This window comes from Acanthaster planci, linkage group LG10 (genome assembly GCF_054643075.1).
Source record: "Acanthaster planci isolate LZ-2023a linkage group LG10, COTS_SCS, whole genome shotgun sequence".
NCBI classification, from domain to species: Eukaryota; Metazoa; Echinodermata; class Asteroidea; order Valvatida; family Acanthasteridae; genus Acanthaster; species Acanthaster planci.
In genome coordinates this window covers 9,592,347-9,619,869 of record NC_141786.1, presented here as the reverse complement: position 1 = coordinate 9,619,869, position 27,523 = coordinate 9,592,347, and the positions used below count along the sequence as shown (strand labels likewise).

General features: G+C 42.4%; 1 protein-coding gene across 4 annotated transcripts; it reads left to right on the top strand.

The window, feature by feature from the left end:
- Positions 1–27,454, top strand: LOC110978098 (sodium-dependent phosphate transporter 1-B-like). Of its 4 annotated transcripts, none has more exons than XM_022232801.2 (11): positions 1–102; positions 4,009–4,440; positions 11,077–11,217; positions 11,716–11,801; positions 13,887–13,983; positions 16,209–16,328; positions 17,262–17,366; positions 17,988–18,116; positions 19,852–20,167; positions 20,865–21,050; positions 22,412–27,454. In XM_022232801.2, the coding sequence occupies exons 2-11, from the start codon at positions 4,071–4,073 to the stop codon at positions 22,647–22,649; spliced, it is 1,788 nt and encodes a 595-aa protein (XP_022088493.2). In that variant the 5' UTR covers positions 1–102; positions 4,009–4,070; the 3' UTR covers positions 22,650–27,454. The 4 variants fall into 4 exon arrangements, with proteins under 4 accessions (XP_022088493.2, XP_022088492.2, XP_022088494.2 ...); XM_022232800.2 differs by lacking the exon at positions 1–102 and adding an exon at positions 114–409; XM_022232802.2 differs by lacking the exon at positions 1–102 and adding an exon at positions 115–409 and having other exon boundaries at positions 19,855–20,167.
- Positions 27,455–27,523: the final 69 nt, after the last annotated feature.

Here is a 27,523-nt window from a genome sequence, read left to right as displayed (position 1 = left end):
TTTCTGCCTGAAAGCAAACGGGAAAAAATACGAGGAAATAGAACTCACAGCTTCCATTTTCCGTCGAAACCCGGGCAACATTGACATTTAATGCCTCAGGAGGTAAAATTTGTCTACAAACGGACGAAACAACTGTTTCTGGGTAGTAAAAATGCAGCCAGAAGGGAAAGAATTTGTGGAATTTTCGCGCGTAATTTCGGCGCTCGAAATGTGAATTCGCGCCAACCTGGCTCCGGTGCAGTCTCGCGGTCCATTAGTGTACATGTGTACGTGTGGTCAGTTTCTTCGATCAGGATAATTTTTCCACGTGGGACATTTGTGTTCAATTTTACCACTTTGAATCCATTTTTCGCTGAGTTTCACCCCCATCATTGTTGCCGCTCTTCCTTGTGAAAATCTGGTCGTGCAGGTAAGCGTTATGTTTGTGAATTTGGGCTGGGTGTACATTTTTTCCCTCTAAATTTTGGGTCGAAAGTGGAGGGGTAATTAATCAACATCAAAAATAACCAGCAAATTCTGATTTCCAACTGTGACAGGAGAATTCTGATCCGGAGAAAAAACCTGATGAACTTGGCCTACCTCGCTTTAGTTTAACTTAAGTGTGCTGTCTTGGGGAGACATCTGCATGTAGGCCAGTGTGGTGGAGGTTTATTAGGCTAGGTTTGTTTGCTTGTTTTGTTTTGTTGTTTTTTTCCAAAGAAGCCTGAGCTGAGAAGGGCCTCAGCAGCGAAGTGGTGCAGGTACAAAGTGGGGCATAGGCCTAGAAGATGGCTAAATGGGGGCACAGTCTCCGCTCAGGTCTGCGGCTATGCCTTCTTTGTTTCCCTGTCCCATTCGGAAAATAACCCGTTAGAGAAGAAACCAAAAAATGTGGTGTCTTTACTCTTGATCAGTCAGTGTTCCACCTTTAACTCCGGATGTCGTTAAGAACTTAAGATACCAAGTAGGCCTAGGCCTACTACTATTAATATTAGTACTAGCCGGCCCCTAGCATGCCTAGGCCTATTTAAACGTGTCCTCCAGAAAATGGGCCCCCAAGCTCCCTCCTGCAATATCCACTCTAAAATTAGGCCTAAGCCTTGCGCCCTGGCTAACAAAATAGAACATTGTACTTGTATAGGCTATAAATTACTCAGACTGAAATAAAATCCATTGAGAGGGGATTTCATATTTTATATTTATATTCTTTAGGCCTAAATTCAACTTCTCAGGTGAATTGAGCATGTTGAGGGCTGTGGCATCAGTGTACATGTACACAGCAAATGTAAATGAAATTGACTTGGTCATTGGTCAGCTGCTTAATGAGTTACTGAAAGATTTGTGTTCAGAATTTAAGAAGGGAAATTAAAAATGATAAATGAACCTCAAAAGAAAGCACTGCAGAGTGCAGACAAGGTTTACAATTCACCCTCAACTACAGAAGCACAGGGTTTGGAATTCTGAAATCAGTTCATTTTAAGAGCCAAGAAACTGCTTGGCCCAGAAAAAGCCTTGTTCCAATAGTTTGCTGCCACTGTGCCAGGTGTTTAGTTTTTAGCAAAGGTGTTTGAATCACACTCGAAATACAGTAGTTGTTACCTCACTATCACAACCTGTAATCCGAGTGATTACAAAAGGCATTATAACATTGCAGTCTGGCAGGATTTCCAAACGAACACAGCAGGCCCAGCTACTGGTGTACACCTGTATGAGTGTATGTTGTATGCAGGATATCGAGGAATTACCCACTCATTCAGCACTTTTCATCTTGAGTTTTTGTTTTCAAGGAAAATCAAGGTCTGGGCTTTTGGAGGGCCATGAGAATGAACATCCCGGATTTTGAAAACCCATCAGGCTTTTTTTTTCATTATTCATTAGTTGGTATACATACCGCACGTCGATAGCCAGTACGCGTCCGTGCAAAGGGAACCAACCTTGACAAGAAGACTAGCTCTCAGTCCGTCTTGCATCACGCCATTTGTACGCGAGCTTTCTACAAACTCCTGATTTGTCTTGGCAGCCCTTTTTCAGCTATTCCCGACGGGGAAAACAACATTTTTTCTGAAATAATAACTTCTGGAAAATAATGATATTTTTGGGCGGCTGTTTCAGCGGTATGCGGGCAGAGGACGGAAATCCTGGATAATCATTCTCATGGCCTAATAAATCAACTGATTGCATTCATGACAACTTTTCTTTTCAACTACCGGCACATTGTGTACATGTAAATTACAATGTTTTGAGGAGGGGTTCATCCATTTTTCAATATAACCATGCCACATTTTGCTATCAAGCAATAATGTGTAGGCAGCTACTGGTATTTGAGAGCATCCAATTTGCAGAGTTGATGTTGTTGGGGCATTAATGCCTTGTACATGTATGATCCGTAAGCCCAACCTTGCGACTGCCAAATCTCTCAAGGATATGACTTTTTGTGTTACATTTTTCAATATCAACATTTTACTATGGAGTTACATGTGGATTCCTTTTGGCATTGCCAAAAATCCTTTCTGCTTGAAATAGTATCAGCCATCTGGACATGTTGGCCTCGCTCAACTTGACTGGAGAAATGCCAACTGTTACTTGATTATGCATACTCCTGGAAAACAGTCTACATGTATTTCTATTCATTTCTACAAAATAAACATACATGTATGAGACTTTCCAAGAGTAACATTTTCAGGTTTATTATTTAAGTTTATTTCAGTTGAAAATTTGCCTTCAGTGTCGCACATTAGCACCTTATTTCAAGGAAACACCCTAGTACATTTTTTGCTAAGCCTAAAGTTCTAATTAACCTACGTGTAGCACATAGTCAGTCATGTCCGTACATTAAGATCCCCTGCCCTCAAGGGTTGCCCAGGGTTTGATGTCGGGGAGGGGGGTTCAATTGTGTTGAAGGAAGACTTGAATTCCCAGGGATGCAAACGTAATTTTAGAATATTAACACCTCATAAGAAGTCAAAAAAAGTGTATTAAAACATTGTACTGTAGGGATGTGTCCCAGAAGAAAAGATTGTCATTCTATGGTCCAGTGCACTGACATACAATTGGCTTAAAACATGATGTAACGCGATGTTTACCGTGGTGCATTGTGGGTGAAAGGTAGGGGACGACAGCAAGTGTGCTGTTTTTAGAACTTCATGTGCATGGAAAAGTGTCCAAAAGATCCTGAGATTGAGAAGGCCTACACGTATATTTTCCAAAATGGTTCGTGTTAACTGTTGTGTGCCATTGCGTGCATCAAGCACACGACAAATGCCAGATTAGCATTGTTGTTTTCAATCTTTCACGAAGACTGCAAGTTCGCTCCGTCTAAAGTCGCACAAAGGCTCGCCTGACTGACGAGCGTTTCCATCTTCAATTGATTTCTGTCTCCTTTTTTCACCCACAATACTTTGCGTTACGTCATTGTACTTTACACATGCACATGTAGGTCTGTAGGCAGCACCAAGCTACAGGTGGGGATCTGTTATTTCATAAGGGGAGACAAAACTTGTCTGTAGTGATTCTTTAAATTCTGTCATTTTAAAGCATGTTGCATGTACCTGTAAACACTCGGCCAAGGCCAAAGTCATGCTTGTAAACTAGGTTCTTACAATGCACATGTACATACTGTGTAAACCATAATCAATTCTCCTCTGACCCACATTTGACAAACAGTAACAATAAGATGTAAAACTAAAAAAGCAGCAACGTGACCACGCAGCTTTTGTCAGACATTTCTCTGATAAGAATATTTGCTAATCCTAAGGGCAAGATGACGTTTCGATTTCAAAGATGCTGTTCGTGTTAACAAATGTCTGGGGTGCAAAGTATGAATTACAAGACTGCACTTTGTAAAGCAATTTAAGTTCTTAAAGTGAGTGGAACTCTGCTTAGCTGTGTAGTCCGTTAGTCGTGAGCCAGATGCCAGTATTGGAAGCAAGCGATTCTTTCTCTCTAGATGCACATGTAGCCAGCTTCACCATGCATTGACTCAAATACAAACAATGTATGGTACACTTTTTGTTTGTGTTTCTGTTTTAGATCATACTCGTTAAAGTCAAGAGGTAGTTGCTCTCTTAGTAGCTATTAATCTGCAAGTGACGATGGATTTCTCGACGGCCATCCCCACTCCCTCTTGGGCGACCTCTGACTGGTTTCCGACAGGCACTGGAACCATGGCCCCGATGGACATGAGCCCCTACGTCTGGACGCTGGTGGTGGGCTTCGCCATCTCCTTTGTCCTGGCCTTCGGCCTGGGCGCCAACGACGTGGCCAACTCCTTCGCCACCTCAGTAGGGGCACGGGTGCTGACCCTGCGCATGGCCTGCATCCTGGCCTCGTTCTTTGAGACGGCAGGGGCGGTGCTGCTGGGGGCCAAGGTGTCGGACACCATCCGCAAAGGCATCTTTGACGTGACTCTCTACGAGGGCATGACCGAGATTTTGATCGTGGGCCAGATAGCTGCATTAGGAGGTGAGAGGTTCCTGTCCTTTTTTTTTAAAATTGCGGGAGTGTGATTTTGTCAGGATTTCTCCTGATTTCGGGATCTTTTTAGTCAGGATTTTTCAGGTTTTCAGGATTCCTCAAGCAATTAGGAAAATGCTGAGATCTCCATTCTGGTGGGTTTGCTGATAAAAGTTGATACAAAGAGAGGTGTGAACATTCAGCTTTTTAACTGATTTCAGCTGATTTGTTTCTGATGTTCACCCTCAATTTCAGTTTTGTTTGTGTACCTACTGTGTACAAACTTATGGGACTTGTTACATTTTAGCTACATGTATTTGCTGTTTTCAGGTTTAATTTGAAATGGCCACTCACACCCCCGTACAAAACACAAATATGGGTATTTTAATTTAAGGCCATACATACATGTACACGTACGGTGAAGGTCACCGGATTTGGTCAGCTTCTGGCTGTATGTACGCGTACCGGTACTTCTTTTTAATTCTTAGGCCGCATAAAAGAAAATTGTTTATTGTCCCACGATTGTCTTGCGCCACCTGACCCGCCAATATGCCCATTCCCCTGTTTTTACATTTTATGCATCTGTTTCGTATAACTGACTGAATGCTGCATGAAATCAATTTTTTACTATACGTGTACAAAAAGAAAATTGTGTAGCAAATTTGTTGGAAGGTCACCGGATTTGGTCAGCTTCTGGCTGTATGTACACGTACCGGTACTTCTCTTTAATTCTTAGGCCGCATAAAAGAAAATTGTTGATTGTCCCACGATTGTCTTGCGCTACCTGACCCGCCAATATGCCCAGTCCCCAATTGTGTAGCAAATTTGTTGGAAAAATTTTGGAATGAAATCCCTCACTGCCTAAACTCAAATTTGTTTTTTCAGTAAAAAGTCAACTTTTTTTTTGTTTTTAAGCTGCTTAGGTGTACTGCCGAAGCAGCTACTGCTTTGCTTTTTCTTTTGTTGTTTATTTTTTTTTTCTTTTCCTTTTTCTGACTCTGTTTTGTGATGGGGGACTTTGATGGTTTTATTTATCTGTTTAATTTCAATCTTGGTAGATATTTAGATAATCATGTCAGGTACATGTACAGGTCCTAAAAGAAATTTGTGATGATGACGTCATCACGTGATTTATTTTTGAATTTTGATGTATTCAGTTTTTTTCCATAGGGTTTGTACATGTCTTTCTACTAAATCATCGAGGTACTTGAATTTGGTATCTTTTTAAACAATCTGATTGACTTCATACTTAGCAAACCTTCTGACAGTTACTTACAAATAGTCGAACACCATAATTGTCATGAGGACGTCATCACTTGATTTTTTTTTTAATTTTGAGTATTTAATTTGCCCCAGATACGTGTATGTATAGGTTTTTTTTACATGTTTTTCAACAGGAAGACTGCTTTTGCACCATTATCGATTGACTGAGTTCGTGTTAGGGGCACACAATAAGGCCACAAGCTAGAAAAGGTTCCTGTACAAGTTCTCATTATGACATCAGCTGCCAAGTCACGTGACATCAAAGAGACACTCTTCAAAGCACTATATCTCGTGAAGTACATGTTGTGTATAGTTCGAAGGGGAAGCGTTTTAGATCCAAATTGACCTCATGTGATTTTAATGTCATCTTGTAACTAGTCACGTGACATTTAAAGAGCACTCTTGAAAGTACTACACTGTATATCTTGTGAAGTACATGTACATGTCCGACTGGGTTGAAATTTTGTGTATAACTCAAAGGGGAAGGGTTTCAGACCAAAATTGACCTGATGTGATAATGATATCCTCGGGTGACAAGTCACATGACATTAAAAGTGCAATTTTTAAAGCCTGATACCAGTGAAGTACATGTCTCGTCGGATTGAACTTCGCAGATCTATAGCTATATGTAGAAAGGGAAGGGTTCGTGATGGAAATTGATTTTACCTGATGCTGGTATTGTCACATGACAACTCATGTGACATGTAGCAAGATGACATGGGTAATAAACTTTCTATTGCTGTATTTCCACTTCTGGCCATTATCTAACAAGTTTATTCAATGATTTTTTTGAAAACCCTTTGAAACTGAAGCAGCTCCGTGGTTGTCCACAACCATGGTTTTCTCTCTTTTTCTTATTTTCTCTTGGATGAAATAATTCACGGTCACATCCCAGAAAAAAAGAAAAAAAAAACTTAGCAAAATTATTCTGATGCCCTTTTAAAGGCACATGAACATGTACCATGGTTCCTTTGTAAAGAGAGAAAACCAATGTAAAATAACTAAAAACTCCAAGTTAAGGGGTGAAATAAAATAAATTGAAAGACTATTCTCATTAAAAAAAAGACTGATTGAACACTTACGGGTGATCATGTAGATTAGAGGTCCACCTTGGAGACATTTTGGTGTTCGGTTACGGGTGAAACCATTCAGCTTTTCAGGATGGAACTAATATTAGTACTGTTCACATTCTGTAGATCAAACATACAGTTCAATCTGCTAATTATTTGATAATGTGGTTACAATTTTACATGAAGAAAAGTTGAACGACTTCACATGTAACAGGACACCAAACTGTCCCCAAGTTGGACCCCTGATTTATAGAATCACCCTCATATGTGTGTTTCTTCTACAAAATGTTTTACTGATATCGTGCGTCGTTTTGTACAGGGACATTTTTCCACCATTTGCAATGTGCATTTTATAAATTAATGCTTGTACAGTAATGTGTATTCTGGAGATCGATACTCGTGTCTCCGAGGGACACAACTGATTCATGCTCGTGCATGCATCGCATTTGTCTGGATTTTCTTTCAGTGAGATTTTCTTCCAGTGCCTGTAATGATGCAAAAAAAAAACCAAAAAAGTGTTTGTCGGCGTATATACGGTATGGACATGTATGTGTGCCTGGTGGTACCTTCAGGACATTTGGGGATAACTCAGGTGTAATGATTGCAATTTTCTTCACAAACCGCACACTGATCATCACTGATAGGCATACACTCGCACTACATTAGCGCCTGATCGCGTCTCCCTTTCATCTCCTGCAACCTTGAGCTGGCCAAGTCAGCTGAGGGGCACATTTCCTGTTTTCTGAGCATTCCGCTCTCTGCTCAGGGAATCTATGAAGGGGGGGACAAAAAATGGTTTTCTACTACTAGTGAATATTAAAGGGTGAAACGTCTACATGTACACGTTTAAATTAATAAAAGTTCCAAATATGTTTACACATTCTTCCAAATGGTTGACCTGACCCTTCCAGAGGTTTGACGTTTTGATTGATGGAATCTGGCATTCATTTTTATCGTAAACAATGCCTGTAAATGGGATCCAATTTTCGGTACACCTTTTCCCTTTCAGCATCCGTGTACTTTTGGAGAAAAAAAGTGAATTCCAAAACACTAAACATTGCTTGTTTTGTTAAGTACCCCAACATCAATCTACATTTGTACATTTTTAGATAGGTTTGACTGTGTGCGTTGTTAAATTATATACATGTACGTGTAATTATGCAAAAAACACCGAGATTGGCAGTGGCAGCCTCTGTAAAGGGTTAGCAAAACATTTAATCATTTGATTAAAATGGTATGGGAAAGTTTTCTGATTAAACGTAATTTCCAACCTTAAAAGGAAAAGAAAACTGTCATTTAAATTAGCCCGGGCAGTTCAACAACTGCATGTTGAACTTGAAAAAAAAATCAATGTTACAAGAAGGTTTCTGCAAGTTAATTCGCAGAACTTGACCTCGTGTCTACTGTATGTGTTTTCAAAAAGCAAAATACCATACGCATGAGGCTGTGTCCAAAAACCGTGATTCGGGCCAACCACGAGGCGGCAAAAGAACATCATTTTCACTCAATATTGAATATTGATATAATATTGAACGAATAAAACAACATTGACAAAAAAAAAAGAAAGGAAAAAACAGACAGGGCAAGAAAACAAGAAAAAGTAGCTGGCAAGGCTGGGCCGGCTATGTGCATTAGCTGGCTCAACCTTGCCAGAGTGTGTAGTCCTTACAGTCATTTTCTGACACGTGTTTTATAACCCAGCAATCTGAACCTGAATAGCGGTTGGTCTGTGTACATGTACATTATCTAAATATTTAACCATTCCAGAAAACAGGTTAATATTCCGAAGGCTGGACTTCTGTCCAGTACATGTGTGTGGTTGCCGAACTGATCTGTTTTTTTGCAGGTTATCTTTGGACATCACTGAACAGGAAAATTACATGTACATGTACCATATTTTCCGTAAATGTCATTTTGGGACGTCACTGAACAGCAAAATATTTACTCGCAAACAAATACAAAGTGTTGACAGTTGACCCTTTTCACCAGATGGTCAGAAATGTGAATTTTTACATGTGCACCTGTAGGTAAGTGGGAATGGGGCTGTGCCAATGGCATGGTACATGTGCAAAGTGTGGATGGCCACAGGTGCTGCAGTACTACATGTACATGCTCAGCCCTGCACATGACTGTCACATGTTCACCGAGTGATCGTGTGCCCGTGATCACACATGCAGTCTGTCAAAGGACTCGTTAAAAAGGTGTATTGGTCTGATATTGATGTGGGAAAGATATCGAATGACTGATTCCAGATTTACTTGCAACCTGTAAGCTCTACCTTGTAGTTGTGTTCATGGAAATGCACAAAACTTGCATGGTACTCCTCACACTTGCAAAGTGGACTGGGCAACAGTCGTGAACGTTTTCACGAAGAGGCGAATGTCTCACCGGATTGTAAAACCTACATTTAGGTTTTGAGAAAATCGCATCTGAACTTGATTTCTTTTTGCAAACGCTCACATGTAAATGTATATTCCCCCAGTATTAAGATGTTTTTGACTTCAACCAATGCTACTGCATGGAAGAGGGAATCTTAAATGACACAGAACTGAAAAAGAATGCGTGTACATGTAGAAGTCAATAAATAATTGTTTATTTTGTAAACAAACAAATTTGCCTCTTTGGAAAAACGCTATTCAGGCGACTTTTGTCAATTTGTGAAAACACATGCTTTTTTGCTGGAGCACTTGCCGGGTGCAAAATTGTTACATTTGTATACATTTCCAGCATCAAATTTGCCTCTTCCTGAAAACAGTAAAACAAGTTTGCCCATGAATTTGCCCTTTATTGCTAATTCTACTTGTCGATTTATGGAAAACAAACTTACCTCTTTGTGAAAATTTTAAACACAAAATGCAGTTTGGTAGTTGAAATTCACCCTAGGTACATGTAGATCTTCGTGATTTTGCTGATTTCAGTAGACGTGGTAAAATATAATTACACCAAATTGTAGGTATTACAGAGCCTTTTTAATTTTGCCAAAAAACAGAAGTTTGAAAAAATCATGATTTAGGGCCAAAGTTTCTCTTCTTGAAAATGGTGGTGCAGTATGAAAAGCCGCACAGTCCTCGCCAGAAACTCGAAGGACTTCTTGCAAAATCCAACACTTTTGTTCCCAACTGTGCCGCCAGTTGACTTTCAAAACTATGGCCCGTGATTCGGAGGGGAGGGGGCTTTCATGGAAGCGACATGTAGCAGTGGAAGAGCTGGGTGTCTACACGTGAGGGCTAGGAGCCAAGTTGGCATGGTGGGTGATGTTGCTCTCCTCACCTCTCACCCTGAGGCCTGGGTCCAAACCCTGCCCAGGGTGATCATGGTTAGGTTGCTTTTCTCACCCTGAGGCCTGGGTCCAAACCCTGCCCAGGCCGACATGGGTTGGATGTACTTCAGCCAGACTAACCCCGAAGAGCATTGTGGGCAACTGGTTGCCACTCGTCACGTGTAGTAAATTTATTTGTTGTGCACTTGTCTCAGGTGCACGTGTACAAAGACGTGCAGACAAGCAATAAAAGGCCGTGGGAAAAACGTTGCACAGTCCACACATAAAAAAAGAGACGTCGTATTTCCTTCGTTAGTACATGTATGCAATGACTTTTCTGAACCTTGGTTTTGATACACAGATGCACACATGCAACGGCCTTGGTTTATCGCCAGAATTAATTACCAAATTTTAATCATCAAGAACTTTTGCTCAAGCAGTAAACATCTTCTCACTGACTTCATGTCCAGTAGTCACCAAATCATAGGGTGCCTTCCAGTTCTTTGCACCTGAACCTCGGAGCAGTCTTCCATACCACATCAAAAACTGCCCTTTTCTGGAATGATTTAAATGTCAACTCAAAACACATCTGTTCGCCAACTCTCTCCAGTGCATAGAGTCAAAAGTCAACCGACAATTTGAGGATAAATCAACCCCTCAACTTCAGTGCAGGAAAAACAATTTGAGGGTTCCACAACTACATTGTCATTAAAATGTCTAAAAAAATTTGGAAGTTGGCTTAGTGGCTCCTTCCTTGCAATTCTTACCTCTGCGGCCCAGGTTCGATTCCTGGCTTGGTCCACGCGGCTTGGGTTTTTGCAGTCACTACCCGACTCCTTGGATTTGGCCCAGAACCATTCTCCTGCGATTTTTCTCCCACCTCTGACAATCGTAGTTCTCGTTGTCTCCTCTCTACGGGTTTCTTTAGGCTTACTGGTGACAGTGATCACTTTCGAGGTAACCTTGCGTTCATCACCGGAAATATATGATTTAACATTCATCCATTAAACGTTGTTTGTTTTATTGTTCTGCCCCCCCCCTTTTTCTCTCTAGGCGCATGTGTGTGGTTGCTGGTGGCAACGTATTTCAGGCTGCCTGTTTCGGGAACGCACAGCATTGTGGGGGCGATGATCGGCTTTCATCTGGTTGTGTTTCAGACGGAAGGAGTGAATTGGACCAAGTTTGGACTCATCAGTAAGTTCTTTACGGGGTGTATGTGAAATCATATTGAAATTGTAGGGTTGAGGACTGTTAGGGTTAAGAAAACTGAGCTGCAATTCAGAAAGATAAGAAGTCATCCGTCAGAATCAATCATAAAAGAAGGAATTGTGAGCTTTGACTTCAGATATGCTAAGCGCGGTCACATTTTACATGTATGTACACTATTTGAGGTTGAGGTCAACTGTTAAGAGAACATTCAGCCAGAAGTGCTGCTCTGCGATTTCGTTGGGCTGTAGCAAAAGTCCAGACAAATTTAACATATAGCATCTGATTGATTGGCACTCTCTCCGAGTAGTGCAATACACTGCTTTGGAGCGTTCACACTATCTTCAAATCTTGTCCTGCAAGAACGGCATCCATCGTCCACCATGGATCATGTGTTCAATGCGTGCAAGGTGAACCCACGTTCACGTGCCCTGAACTGTGTAGTCGTTGATTTACTTTGAAACTCTGTCCATTTTTAATTTGTAGTTGCGTCTTGGTTCATCTCTCCGCTGCTGTCTGGAGTCATGTCGGCCATCATTTTCCTTCTCTACAAGAAGTTTGTTTTGAACAAGGTAATTTCTTTTTTTCAGGGCTAGTCTAGCACCGTAGACGTAGAAATGGTTTTCTTTTCATTATTTCCTTCGGTCTGTGACAAAGTAATACCACTACATGAGTTGAAAGGAGGGGCCTGTCTCTTAAATTTTGGAAAAAAAAATTTTGCAATTGAAAATTTAAATACGAACTGCTGCGAGCAGCTTGCTTCCTGTGCTTAGACCTGAAATATTCAAAGCAATAACGTAAGAGCTGTGATGCTTTGATCCTAGCTGAATCTTTCTCATTGGCAAAATGAAATATATGACTTAATTTCTTACTTTCCTTAGTTTGGATGTGTGTATTAAATATTTTTTTATGACATTAATGTTCTTGGCAGTACCCCCCAAAAGTCACATTCTTAAAGGGTAAACAAGCAAGCACATCTATTGGAAAATACACTGTGACTGACTTGTGCATATGAGGGACGTCTAGGCAAAAGAGCAGGGTAAAGTGATGCCGTGACCACCCATCCGTGGTGTTGCAGGCCTGTGTGCCAGCACCGTCCAATATCCACAAATCTCTTTCTACAGCTGTAGCTCATGCCCCGCAACAAGTTCAAGAAATCAAAGTGGCAAAAAGCCACGTGTACAAATCAAGGTCACGGAATGTTCAGTGTGTCTCGCCCGGGACATGTACCGTACAGAGCACGAACATGCACTGTACATGTGATGGGGTGATTGAGTGCACTGTACATACATGTGATGGGGTGATTGAGTGCACTGTACATACATGGATGTAGATTTTCATTATGGACCCGAACGTGTTTGCACGTGCAGTTCAGTCAGAGTTCGTGGTAGATGCTGGCATTCCTACATGTACTTCAAATGTACGCATGGACATGGGGTCCAGCCGCAGCCTGCATGTATACATGTATGTACACTGAGCTGGGCATCATGTACTTGTCAATCACCAACACACACTCGTTGGGGGTTCAGTGTTCCCAAGTTAATTAGCCTGAGGTGCCACATTTCAACCAATCAATATTGCCTCATGGTTATTTCAGATAACCGGACTTGGAGTTTCTTAGAATGCATGTGCGTTTGTTCCCCATTAGCTGGCTCCATCTTTAACAAAACCTACTAGTAAGGATGCGACAAAGATGCTGTCCGTACGGAGTGCTTGTTTAGAAAAATTGGCATGTGCATTTTGTTGGTGACGGCACATAAAACATGGAGATGTCCTCAACATGCCATTGTAATTTTTATAGTTGACACATTTGCTGGTACATGTACATGTATGCTTCCAAGTTTTGTTTGGCGTCGTTGCCTTCACAGTTTGGGATTTTTTTTCCTGAGCATCTGTTCAGGTTCAGGCAACAATAAAGTGAAAAAGTCAAAAGTATTCGCTTGTGCATTTATACAGTTTGGTTTAATGTATGTCAGCAAAAAAAGCCACCCCCCCCCAAACCACACACACAACAATTGTCAAGTGGCCACGTTTACTGGTCCTCACGGACAGTTTTGCAAATCCAATGATGTTTGTAGTTGCCAGAGCTATAAAATTAATTAAAACTGCTGTGAATTGGAATTTCAGGGTTATTTCGGTGGTAGTCAGTATTGATGTTAATGCTGCACAGAGTGAGGTGTCACAGCTTGTATCAACTCATAAGGGTATAGCCGGAACCAGATTGTTTTTTTGGGGGGGGCAGGGCCAAAATTGTTTTGAGGGGGCCAAAATTCGAATAATTTTTGTTATACCTTATTTGGCCTTTCTGACGGGTGGGGCTACATTCCGCGCTTTTTGAATGCCTTGGAAGGGAAGGGAACTAGATGAACAAGTTGTCTTTCATTCCCCGATATGTTTGCACTTTTTGGAGGGGTTTCCCACATTGGTAGAGGCATTGATAGGGCTTGCCCATGTATATGTGCCTGTACTCATGTTTAACTGTTTCGGAATTAGTCATTTTGGGGAGTTTCTGTACCAATGCACAGATTTAAAAATGTCATGAATACAATCTTCTCATCTGATTGGGGAAAGGCAGATCATGTGAAATGAATTACATGTATTTGGATCACTGCACGACGGCAACGATGCTAAAAGTTTATTTTTCTGCTTGCATGTAGGACGAGCCCTTGGAGCCAGGTCTGAAGGTTCTTCCCATTTGCTACACACTGGTGATGCTGGTCAACATGATTTCCATCACCTTTGATGGACCCGAGTGTGAGTAGGAAAACAACGTCTCAGTGTTAGTCCCCCCGCCCCGGGCATTCGACCTTCGTGATCTGTTCCCGTGCATTCACGCGTAGTTTGCTGATTAGTAGTGAAGCTGCTGTCCACATTTATTCACACTAAATGGAAATTTGTGTACCCAAGGAGCTTGACCACCATAACTGACTGAATACATGCATTGTACATGTATGTTTACTCGAGGCTACAGACCTGCATGCAATCTGCCTGACCCTATTCCAACCCAACCATTTCCAATCGTCCTGCCCAGCCCAACCCATCCTAACTTAGAGCGTGGCATTTCAGTTTGACATGCCTACGTGTAAGTCATTCTTCGACCACTTCTGGCGTTGGACCAGAAATAGATGTGGCTGGACAAAACGTGAATTTCCCAAGGAAATGGGTCATTCTATAAATTTGGGGTCCAATTTTTTCCCGTCCCTGTCACGTCTGGCATTTGGTTTTTAATGTTTAGAACTCAATTGTTTATTTTCCAAGACTGAATAAGTACTGCAAATTACCTGTTAAGGTGATTAAAATAGTTTGAAATCAATTTCAGTGATACATCCCTCGTCAAACATGTCAGATAGTATACATGTACATGTACATGTCAGAGGTAACAGGGACGAAAAAAGGTCACTCTTGGGTCACCCTAAATTCATAGATTGAACCAAATGTAAAAGTCCCGAAAGCAGAACACTGTTGGTGGTTTGACTTCTGTGCCTGATGACGACTTGCATGAGAGTGCGTTCTTGTCACCGGTATGCTTGATTGATAGCTGACAACAGAACAAAACGGGGGCCAATTTCATAGCGCTGCTTACATGTGAGCGAAAAATTTTTGTAAGCATGAAAAAACCATGCTTGGCAAACATCAGGTTACCAGCCAAACCTTCTTGTGATGTATATTTTTGGAATGATATTTTAATACCTTTGGTTAGCATACCTGTGGTTTGGGTTAGCATGACAATCAAATAGAGTTTGAGCTGGTAACCTTTGCTTATTAAGCAAGGTTTTTTTGTGCTTAAGCAAATTCTGTGCTTAAGCAGCTCCATGAAATTGCTCCTTTGTACTACATGTACAATGCACATGTACATCGGTTTCTGCCCTACTTTTTCTTGCTTATGTTCACGCACTGCTAACCCAGCCTTTCCCCATGTAATATTGCATATTATGGGCTCATCTCCAGGCATCTCGCCTAACCAAACCTGATCAGTGCAAACCCAGCCCCTCCCCTACAACCCTGACCCAACCCTAGCCCAGATCAGCCTCGCCCAACATGCTCAAAACATGTACATCCACACATTTTTATAACCCATACCAACTCCCACCTACATGCAGGAACCTGCATTTTGTACATAACCGTGCCACCCAACCCAAGCCCAGATCAGCTTACCCGAAGCCAGTGTTACCACTGGAACAAATCCAACCCCCACTGATTGACTTCATTTTGTCACCCAACACCACCCAAACCCAGATCAGCCTTTTTGATACCCACCAATACTACTAAACCAAATCTAGCCCCCCAAACAACTGCATTTTGTAACCCAACACCACCCATCCCAAACCCAGATCAACCAAACTGATAACCACCAATCCTACTAAACCCAATCTACACACACAAACAACTAAATTTTGTAACCCTACAATACCCAAACCAAACCCAGATCAGCCATACTGATACCCACCAATACTACTAAACCAAATCCAGCCCCCTAAACAACTGCATTCTGTAACCCAACACCACCCAAACCAAACCCAAATCAGCCTTACTGATACCCACCAATACTACTAAACCAAATCCAGCCCCCCAAACAACTGCATTTTGTAACCCAACACCACCCAACCCAAACCCAGATCAGCCTTACTGATACCCACCAATACTACTAAACCAAACCCAGCCCCTCCCCCAAACAACTCCATCTTGTAACCCAACACCACCCAACCCAAACCCAGATCAGCCTTACTGGTACCCTCCAATACTACTAAACCAAATCCAGACCCTCCCCCCCACAACTGCATTTTGTAACCCAACATCACCCAACTCAAACCCAGATCAGCCTTTCCAAATCCTTCCAAACCATTGAGTCAATTTGAGTTGCCACTTTTAAACAACTTCAATTTGTAACCCCTCTACACACCACGCTCTTCCTAGCCAAACTGACCGCATATCTATGAAGTAGATATTTCAAGTTTTCCCGCTCTTTATTTCACCTGCAGTGTTGGGGTTGAATAAAGTTCCTGTGTGGGGAACAGTCATCATCAGTCTGGGCGTTGGTCTCATCACTGGTCTGACTGTGTGGTTCCTGGTTGTCCCTCGACTGCGGAGGAAGTTAAAAGGTTGGTGCAGAGAAAGAGCCTCTGTGTGAAATATCCAAATGACATTCAGAATGATTCTTTGAAAAAGAAAATTCAAGAAAGAAACAACTGTCACATTAACCACTCTGCTTCAAAGGACATGCTGGCACATAAGGACTCTTTTTGCCTGAAACGCGGAGGATGTTTAAACACATACCGGCAAATTCTCCATGTACTGCAGGGTGATGTCTGTGTTATCCTTGTCCCCATGCTTGAGTAATTGCCATAGTCTTTGCACTAAACAGCTCAGTGATTGAGGTTGAGTCAAGTGCGTCAAACTCTGATGTGTCCATGTGCCTATGCTGGGTGATGTCGCAAATATCGCTCTGCAACATTGCCTCAGAGTTTCACAAGATATAAAATGTCTCACGAATCTTGACCACCTGGGGTTGTCATTTCTGAAGCTCAGTTTTGTGAAAGACTATGCTCTCTGATAACTTGTAGTTTTAAGAAGTTGATATTTTCAGCTAAGATTAATTCTGTCCCCGGGAGGTGTTCACTGTGGAATAATTCCATCCATAAGCAATTTAATCCTAACACGCAGGGTGCCCAAAGAACTTTTTTCAAAATTACAAGACTGAGGAGTTTTAGGATGAACAAATGGCATTTTGTTGAAACTGTGATTGTGAGTGAATGAGAGAAATCTCCATTAATTTAATCCCTGACCAGCAGACAAATTCTGATGCTCCTTCCGACATGCTCTAGCAGTGATTTGCAATTGGGTACACGATTGTCCATTTTTGATAGTAACCCCTGTTCCCTGATGAGTAGAACAGCATTGAAGTGCCAGAGGCTAGGGCAAGGCTTAGGAATCGAAGAGCTCAGAGATATTCCATTGGCTGCACAGCTCATAGACGGCTTGGCATAAAGTCCATTTCTCAGAAATCAGTGGTCCTCTTTTCCTAAACCTGCCAGAGGGTGACAAGAGCTTCTCTGCGCTGCCAACTGTTGGCGAGGATGATGGGAAAATCGAGCCGGCTGATGTAACCATCGACATGAGAGAGAGCAACATCGATAAAGGTAATAAATCTCCGAGAGAGGTTGTCATTTCACAAACGATGCAGAGCCAGGTCGTCGGGCTCTTTCTTTTGCAGGCGGCACCAAAGCTTATTAGGGCAGGTATCTAGTCAGGCTGCGACTGAAGAGTCCTGTGGCTGTGGCTTTGGCTTACGAGAAAAAGCCTGTCTGATGTGAGAACCACAGGCCTTAAGCAGCTGCAGTCACGTCCCACAGACGTGCGTGCTGCTTCTGGCTCCGGGAAGTTCGTTTGGGCAAGTCTCAGCGGAAGAAGTCGTGGCCACTGTAGGAGTCAAGCAGGAACTGCAAGAGTTTTCACTAGGAGGTTTTGCTAATATTTGGAAGCCAAAGTCCCAAGATGTACCATGCATAGTCCTTGTTTAACACAGGGACTGAAGCCATGAGTGGTTTTACATTTTAGTCTCGAGCACTCCCCAACGCATTCTGACAATTGTGTAAAACTTGTCGTGGGGCGATAGGACACTGGCAAACATTTCTCATTGTAGAAATGCCTTTAATGCCACTTTTTCCCTTTATTGCATGTTATGCCTTACGTTCTTTGAAAAAGGATCGTCATCTCTGACTTCATGTCTTCATTTCTCCCTTGTCATTTACTCACGCAAGAAAAATCCCTGGATGAATCTGTCACCTCGGAGAAGAGGGATATTGCTGAACTCGACCAGAAGCTGCGAGTCCAGGATATTGAGAAGACTGCTGCTGAGACCAGGGAGAAAGAACCCATGATGATTATGAGTAAGTCTCACTGTGTGTTGGTTTTTTACTTTCTGATGAAGCTCATCCCTATACTGAGACCAGTACTTCGCGGGCAGAAAAACCGGCAGACCAAAATCAGGCTGTCTTTGATCACCTCACACCTGAAAACTGTGAGCCAGGTCCGCATTTCGAAAGGTGGTGTCATTGGAGAGCAAACCACGTATGCAAGATGGTGTATGGCCGCTCTGATAGGCGAGACCTTGCTCGTGTGTGTAGCTGCACCCGGGCAGCCCAAGGTAACTCTTTAAATTAGGTGAACCATATGGACTAGGGCTGAGTCAATTCGAATGATTCACTATTCACATATTCGACCTTCAATTTGATCGAATATCCGAATGTTCGGTCGTACCACTGCCAGATTGTTGATGAACAAACCATGTACAAAATCAGTTGCAATAACACACACAGTTGTACATTATGATCAATATAATCGCTTCCCACATCTAGGAGTATCTGCGGCCATGATTTAGCAAGATTTAAGAGATAAACAATACTTCTTGCCCTGTTGAAAATTTCTATCCCTTTAAATTGTGTAATGAATTGATTACTTTTTCAATTGCTGTATGATTTCTGACGCTTTTCATTTGAATCTGCTGGAAACAAGCCTCCATAGTGCAGTTTTTCTCATTTAACCCCTTCGCTCCGGGAGACAGCAAGAGCCGTGGCTTTGTGTGAGGATTAGTGCATACCTCACGTACAGTCTATTCACCATGCAGCTGCTGGTTCAATGGGGCCTGCTGCTGGACAAAGCCCTCCATTCAGGGCATGCCTCAGCCCAGCAGTCACCGTCAACAGAATTACTGGCGCAAAAGGGTTAAAACAAAAGACATTTTAATCCTTTTAATGAATTTTGCCTTCAAATATTCAAATTAAAAAAATAATTTTGAATATTCAACAATCGATCAAATATTCAGTTATTCAGATATTTGGCACAGCCCTAATATGGACCGTTTGACTTTTGGCCTGTTTGTTTCACATTGATTTGGATCTCAGTTAATGATCATTACGCTGGTTGGCACCATCCATTGGGCCAGTTTTGTATCCACATAACCACCGACGGATCCCTGATCCTGATTCAGATCTGTGTGAAAGAAACACGGCCTACCAAACTTTGGCTCGTTCTTCAGTGTCTCCCTGATTGCAAAGAAGTGGTGTTCCAAGATTTTGCACCTTACAGCGAAAGCCAATTGATTTCACTTTGAAGAGTAGACTTGTTCTTGTCCAGTGGTTACCAACTTTGTCATTCAGTAGCCTGGAGACATGTACATGCATCTACATGTTTGAAGGAAAATTTGCATGTGTTAATTTTCATTAGAATAATAGAGTGGTTTTTATTTTGCTACTGTGCGTGCATTCTCATGCACTCAGTGTTGTAAGGAGTCTCTGCGTGACTTGAGTTAATTTCTCTCGAAGTGACTTGAGTTGAGTGGAACCTTCTGATAGGAGACTCGGCTTGACTCATTGCTCACAGTAAATTGAGTCAAGGTGAGTCAGTTATTTGTTGGGGCTCAAGCTTAGTTGCAAAAAATAGTGACTCAAGTTGAATCTGATTTCAAACATTGACTCGAGACATTACAACTCCGCCGACCCCTAAAACAAGCTGCATAGTGTTTTTATTTTGTACAAATTGCACCATGTACTTGTACTTGTAGGGGGTGTTCAAGCACTCTGAAGAATCATTCTGGAATCTCTTTCTTCGTCTTATCCGTGAAAGCAGACAAGCTGGACGTCTCCTGCGATACTGCCGATACCTCCGTCCAGTCCACGTCGGACCTGAACATCTTCCAGCGCCTCCTGATGCGCGCAGGCTGGCGCAGGATGGAGAGCGGCCACACCACGCCCAGCAGCGCCACGCCCGGCAGTGCCACGCCGGACTCGCTGCGCTCCTCCGACAGCGCCGGCACCCCGCGGAGGAACCTGGAAGCTTGGCAGAGTGTGGTGGACCCGCCCGAGGTGGCCAAGCTGTGCGGGCCTCTGCAGATTCTGTCTGCCGTCTTCGCCTCGTTTGCCCACGGCGGAAATGATGTGTGGTGAGCATTGATATCAGTCCCAATTGTCTATGCTAGCATGCATGTCAGTTGTTTGTTCAACTTAAAGTTGCCTCTTTTCGATAAGTTTCACTGAACCGTCGTGAGTAGGCTCAAATCTAAAGATGTACAATGCTTTGTGTGGAAAAAGTCAATATTGTGTAATTCTGGTATGTAACCAGAGGTGATATTTGTCAGGATTTTTTCATACGGATTTTCCTGATTTCAGGTTTTCTTTCAAGTTTCCCATCGTACTCTTTTTACGTATAAGAGTTTATATAGAACATAAGAAATGGGTATTTGAAGGGTTGCCTTTAGGTAAAGGCAACTTTATACGTGTACCGTAGACCCCACACTGCCCCGGGGCCCTGAAAACATGTGGCAGTTATTTCGAGGATTTTTAGTTTTCCTCCAATCTCGCCCCTGGTAACGATTTCGTTATTTATCCAAAATCATCATCCATCCTTGTCTTCGTTCAGATCATCATCCCAGCTTTCACAAATTTTGCAAGTACCGTTTTTTGTCTCACCGTGAAATGACGCCATCGTTCAGAAATTACGCGTAAATCTCGCTCACAGGACATCAGAAAATTTGCAAAGCACGTTGGAAGGTAGAGCATGCATTAGTTTCTGATGTTCTGTATTTAAACTTGGGTGATCGTTCGGGATATTGGTGCATTTTGCAATCTGTCATCTTGCAGTAATGCCGTCGGCCCCCTGGTAGCGCTGTGGTCCATCTACCAAACTGGCGGAGTGGGCCAGAAGCAGAGCACGCCAGTGTGGATCCTGTTCTACGGCGGGCTGGGCATCACGGTCGGGCTGTGGGTGCTGGGACGCCGCGTCATCGAGACAGTTGGCAACAGGTTGACCCCTATCACTCCTTCAAGGTGGGTTCCTTAGACATCCTGTTGAAAACCTAGGCTAGACACTCTCCCACTTCCTTGCTTGCAAGCAAAGGTGAGGCCTGCTTTGCGTGTGATTCACATTCTCCAGGAGTGTGTCTGCATGGACCCAACAAACTAGACGTGGCGTGGACCTGTACAGTTAGAGTCGTTTTACGTTCACTTTGACTGGAGGTGTTTGGTAACATTTCCCAGACAGATTTGTGGTAACAGTGAGCCAGTTTAACATTCCAAAATGGCCCGATTGAAACATGTCAGAGGTCATCTGGGAACAACGGTACACTTGCGCGAGGTCTGCCTCATCAGCTTGGCTATACACCAACTCGTGTGTGGTCTGTTATCAAATGACTTTCTCTTTTTTGACAAATGGGCCCAGCTGATCAGCCAGCTCAACCACTTCATTTACTCGTACACGAGCCTGAAAATAAAGTATTGAATTGCAAAACTGTAGATGCACTTTGTGGTCAGCTACAGATGAAGAACGGTTACTAGGAATAAAGCCTTAAAATTTGTAACTGAACACTGACAGTCCAAACGTATGAAACTTTGACCACAAGTGTCTATTATTGGAGTCTTTGCACAGAAGTGGCTTCTCTCACCTTTGTAAAGACCAGTCTGGTCTAGGTTTTATTCATTTCTGTGGCAGTTTCTCTATGGAAACGAGACACTGCACTGATGACATTACCTCTGTTTATGTGAGGGCTTTACTTACGAGAGCCAGGAGAGGATGATAGATACCGAGCTTCAAAGGAAAAGTGTTCGTTTAATCAAAACGTGTCGACCTCAGTACACGGGTCTGTTAAACTGTTGAGATTTGCATTAATATAGCCCCCACCCTGAGCAAACATCAGAGCCTCTCCCAGACTGTCCATGCAGTTGCTTGCACCTCAAAAGGTTCTTTCATTCTTTTGCCTTTAACTGATTTTCCTGGCAAGCCATACACAGTGCCTGCGATTTGCCTTTATTGAGTTGATCTGTTTGGTGTGTAACGCACACATATCGACATCAGACTTTGGGCCCATTTTGCACTGTGTGATGATTTTTGCAACCACAGTGGTGGAAATACGCTTCTGAAAAGTGGCTTTTGAAGAAGTGTTCATGCACCGCATGTTCCTCCTTCCCCAATCTTCTGCCTCTTCTGTTTAGCTCCATATGCAAGTCGCAAGTTGCATTTTGCTGGTAACCAAGTAGATTTGTTTGTTCACTGTTCTCCAGTCCCTCTTGCTTCTCAGTTTTTTCTCCGCACAACTTAACTTTCCGAAGCCTGCGTACAAGTTTCCTTTTGCCACCGTCATGCTAACCTTGTCGATATTTCTTCTCCCCCCCCCCCGTTTGCCCGCCTGCAGCGGTTTCACCATGGAGCTGGGCGCGGCCACCACCGTGCTGGCTGCCTCCAAGCTGGGCATCCCCATCAGTACCACCCACTGCAAGGTGGGCTCGGTCTTCATGCTGGGCCTGGTGCGCTCCCGCGCCTCGCTGGAGTGGAAGGTCTTCCGCAACATCATCCTGGCCTGGGTTGTCACGCTGCCCATCACCGGCGGCATCAGCGCAATAATCATGTTGATACTGCAGAACGTTGTATGATGAAGGCCCCTTTTCTTTTAACTTCAAATTGGTCCGGCAGATTTCTGTTTTTTTATTTTATAAAGTTTCTTGAAATGGAGAACGTACCTGTAAGTACTGTATTATTTCAATGAAATATTTGTACATTATGTGATATTGCTATTATTTGCTGTGTGCGCAACCCGTTGGGGCGGTATTCACAAGTCTAAACAATGTCTACCTCGGGGTGACAACAGACTGGTTATTATAACCCTTGGCTAGTCCATAACACCAATAAACTAAGGTGGAAGGCAAGCTTGAGTTATGTGTGACCGCAGAACCTTGCAATCCTTACTTTGTATTCTATAGTCTACCCGTAGTTATTGGAAGTCTGTGATGGGGTCAGCCGTGCTGGCTCTGAGTAGACAAATGCATGCCGACCAGGCCAACTGCAGCTGACCGGACGATATCGCCACCGATTCCACGAACTGACACTCAGTGGCAAGTGGTTGCCAGGTTGTGAAAAATGCATAATCGTCGACTTCGGTTTGACGAACAGGCGCGCATCGGGCACCGATGCGAAATAGACTGACATTTGTTTTCATGAACTGACACTTTTGTTTTCACTATTTGCTTTGGCAAAACAGGACAGAGAAAGGTGCTTTGAAAGGTTCGACATGAATTTCATCCATCCGTAGACTTGATGTCTCACACAAAACTTTAGTTCAGTCGTCTTGATTGGTGGAATTAAGATCAATTTCAGTCTGTGAAGACAAAAATGCACGGAGTACCAGCTAAAAGCGACGCACTGTACTGGTTGTCAGTACATGGAAACAAAAATAAATTGATTCTCTAAAATGCGCGGAAATGAGCACACTGAGCACGACTGAATGTCAGTTCCTGGTATCGGTTAAGATATAAGGTGCTTTGCCTAGCAGCCGTTTCTTTACAGGCTGTCCTAAAAAAACAAAGGAAACCTTGATTTTGGGATGAACTCGGGAACCGATGAAGGTTTCTAAGTGTTTATACTTTGAAAGTTCCTCTTTTGTTTGATACCAGCAAAATGGCATTTGGCTCAGGTGTGACTGATCAGAAACAATTGGCCAAGTCAAAGACCTTCCCTTGAATTAGCGTTAGAGTGTGCAACACAGCCGACCCATCCCGTGCTCAAAGCAAGTTTGGGCACCACTAACTCGGCCTTTCTGTGATCAGCCGTGGCGACTGCAGCATCATTTTTCTGGTTTCAAATTGGAAGAGGGCCAAGGACCTTTCCAACAAATTGTAAACGTTTGGAAAATGTTCATTAGGTACTGAACAGTTCACCTGGAAATCTCGCCAGGTTTCCTTTTTTTCCCCCAGGACACCCTGGAAATGGGGTACAAAGTCCTAATGAAACTATAAAACTTGCACCGGTGCTTAACTTGACAAGGAACGATTGACAGTCCCCGTAGCGGTGTAGAATGTGTGTGGTACACCGAGGTGTACGATATCAGTGCACATGTACACGTATTCTGCATTTATAGTTATGTCCATAGAATGCAAAAAAGGGGTATGTACATGCAGTGCCGAAGTCACGAAACAAACTGAGACTTGGTCCAAATGACATGGCTACGGCTGGAAATAACACATGGGCCTGTGGACTTACCAGCCGCAGCCAAGTACATGTATTCACTCAGTCAGATACAGTTCAATGATGTACATACATTGTACATGTACATGCACCATGCTTGCATTTTGTGCGGCTTGAATGAACACACCTTGAAATGCAATTGTTCATCTTGAAAGTACTCTTCAATTGTTTGACCGTCTTACCTACGATGTAGTGTACACACCTGCTTTGGAATAAAACTGGTAGTTTTCTCCACCTTTCTGGGAATAATGGGTCAACACGTATTGCACTTTATTGATAAAATAATCCTTCACAACTCTTCAGCCCAAAGACCGAGTTGCATTTTGGTGAAAGAAAATAAATGGGGATATGAGAAATCATTGCAAGCATTATATATATGCTTTGGGTTAAAAGGATACAAAATAAAAAAAAAAAAAAAAAAAAACTTTAAATTTAAAGTAAAAAAAAAAATTGCATCTGAGGATGCAACTGAGTTGCGAACAATAAATTGGCCCACCTGTTATTACTGAACTAGACTATTGCTCAGGAGCAATATCGAACTGCATATCAAATCCCTGTCAATTTGATCGGATTCAGGTATAACTTGCAGGCTTATTGGAACCAGGAGTTTGCTTACTGTCTACAGAATAAGTCATAGTGGTAAGTCCTCCCAAAGCAAAGGTGCCAAAACATGTAAATAGGTTGTTCTGGGCGTTTTCCTTCCCCGACATTTTCCCTCAAGATTACAAGATGCACGCCAAGGGAAGGCTTTATACTGCCTGTTCGCTTGTCTTCAACTGAAACCTGAGGTCATCGCAAATTTTGTGGCAGTCGTTTTTGAGGGGGAGGGGTGTAGTGTATCTGGTTTACTCTTGAAAATTGATTTTTAAGAACTGATTGACCCCTTGTGGTGAGTGTCAGTTCATGTAAAATACCAATTTCTAAAAGCTACCCATGAAAGTCAACATTGTTGTGTTCATACGTGAGCAGCAAAAATTGTCATTGGAAAAAGTGGTTCAGAGAAGATCAAAGTAATAAAAAAGACTTCTTTGTGGATGTTTTGGGCTTTGTACTATAGAAAGAGAAAAACGAAATTAGAAAGAACTAAACAAAAACCAAATGAAAATGGTTATTACCATTTTTCTGTTGACCGTTACCCATATGTCCACATCATTGTGTACATACGTGAGCAGAAATATACTAGAAAAAGAAGGGATTTGGAGAAGATCGAAGTGACGAAATGTCTTCCCTGTGGATATCTGGGCTTAGCACTACATGTATATAAAAAGATCAAAACCCAATTAAAAAAACAAACCACCAAGAAAATCAAAATAAACAATGAAAAATTGTCATTGCGACAATCCTGGGTGACATTAAAAACAGGCCACGGTATAAATTGTTTTGAAAGAATGATGTTGCAAAGAATTATTGATTGCTAATGGTGGCAAATTTGTTACTTTTGATAACAAAGTAACAGTTACAGTTATTTGTTACAGCACACCAGGGAAGAATTTTCTGGCTCTAGTGTTCCGAGTATTCTGTTGTTGCAATTCACAACGGGCACGTTGGTGCCCAAACTGTGGTTAGACCATTGGTCATTTGCTACACACATGTAGTATTATACACACTGCGACTTACCCTGACAATTTCTGCAACGAAACCAAGTTCAGCACAGAATTCTAAACTAGTTGGACATTAAATATTATATTGGATACAAGTTTATTCTTCCTGACCGGTAAAGTGGGAAAGAACAAATTTTCTGTTACTGGAAGCAGAAAATCCCCTCGTAAATACACATGTAGCCGTGACACTAAATTCGAAAAAAGCTCGAAATTCTTCCTGATCAGTGAAGTGTGCTGAACAAACCAAAGAACAAATTCTATGTTGCCAGGAGCAGGAAATCCTTGCGTGGAGTGAAGTACAGCCGTGAACCCTCTAGTGGTGTTTTAATTAACTTGTAAATACAATGTATCGAGTACGCCTGGTTTTAGTTGGGTTTTGTGGGAGAGGTCACAGGAGGGAAAACCTCGCGATCGGGCTTGTCGTGTCTCCTGTACAGGGTGCTGGGATGGGCTTATCGGTTTTCTCACAAAGGGGGCGAAAAATTACAGTTGGTTTACTGTAATAAATGCATCTACATCTGTGGGGTGCACAGTAAGCTGTCCTGTTCCTTGCACGCATGGAAATGTTGGCTTTTAATCAGACGTGACCCACAATTTGCAAAACCAGGTTGAAGTGGATAAATGGTTTACGATTCTCAGCACTATCCAAAGTCTTAATCTGGTCTGCAGAAAGCTTTGACAGTGACAGTCGTGGAACTTCATTATCATAAATAATTGAATTTCCACTACTTCGAGGTTATGACGTTACCTACTTCAGCCTGGTTTGGGGTCACTTCTACTCAGTGAGGACTTGTTTGAATTATTGGCAACGTGCTATACAAGAAGAATATTTAAAAACTCATTCCAGTACCTTGTCGGGGGGGGGGGCCTCGGAGCCGGTTGGCGCGAGCAGACCCTCCGACTATTGACTGTCGTGTGTTCATGTAAAATTGGTTTTTATGTACATTGACAGACCGAGTCATTTCTGATAAATTGCCCTAATTTATTGTAAAGTTTCATGTTGTTTTCGATATGAGGTGTGTTAATAACAGATTTGCGACACCTTGGTTTATCTCAGGGTTGATGGCAGGTGACTGGCCAAGTAAAGTAATTGGATAATTTTATTGCCAATAATTTATCCTGCACATACCTGTGCTTGTACTGAAAAGCCGTTTTTCGGCCATGCTTAATTCTGTTTATGGAAGGGCTTTACATGTATCGGCCTAAATTTTGTTGGAAGGTGTGTGGATTGCCTCCTCCATTACGAAAGTAGGGAGTTCCTCTCTTACTCAAGATTGTCGTGTGTTCTGTACATACAGTGTGTTGCTGCTGAAAAAAAGAAAAGTACTTGTTTACATGATTGCTGAATGTGGCATTCACACCCTCTGGTGAATTTCCCTGTTTGGAATGTAATCTGTAATTTGCAATCACAATGGGTCCTGGGAATTTAAAACTACTTGTAGGTTAAATTTGTTATCAGAATGTACTAAATCGAGTTTTGTGTTCTGTTGGGCAAAGCTGAAAACCAGTAAGTTCGAGCTCATAAAGCGAGCAGTAAATTGTTCACTCTGAAAAAGCATTTCGTAAGTTAACTATGATGGATGCAGAATAAATCTGACAAGTGTGCAAGAACCTCAGGCATTGCTTGTGACTGCGTTTCTGTAACGAGTTTTAGAATGTCGTTTGTGACCTGCATTCCATAGTTC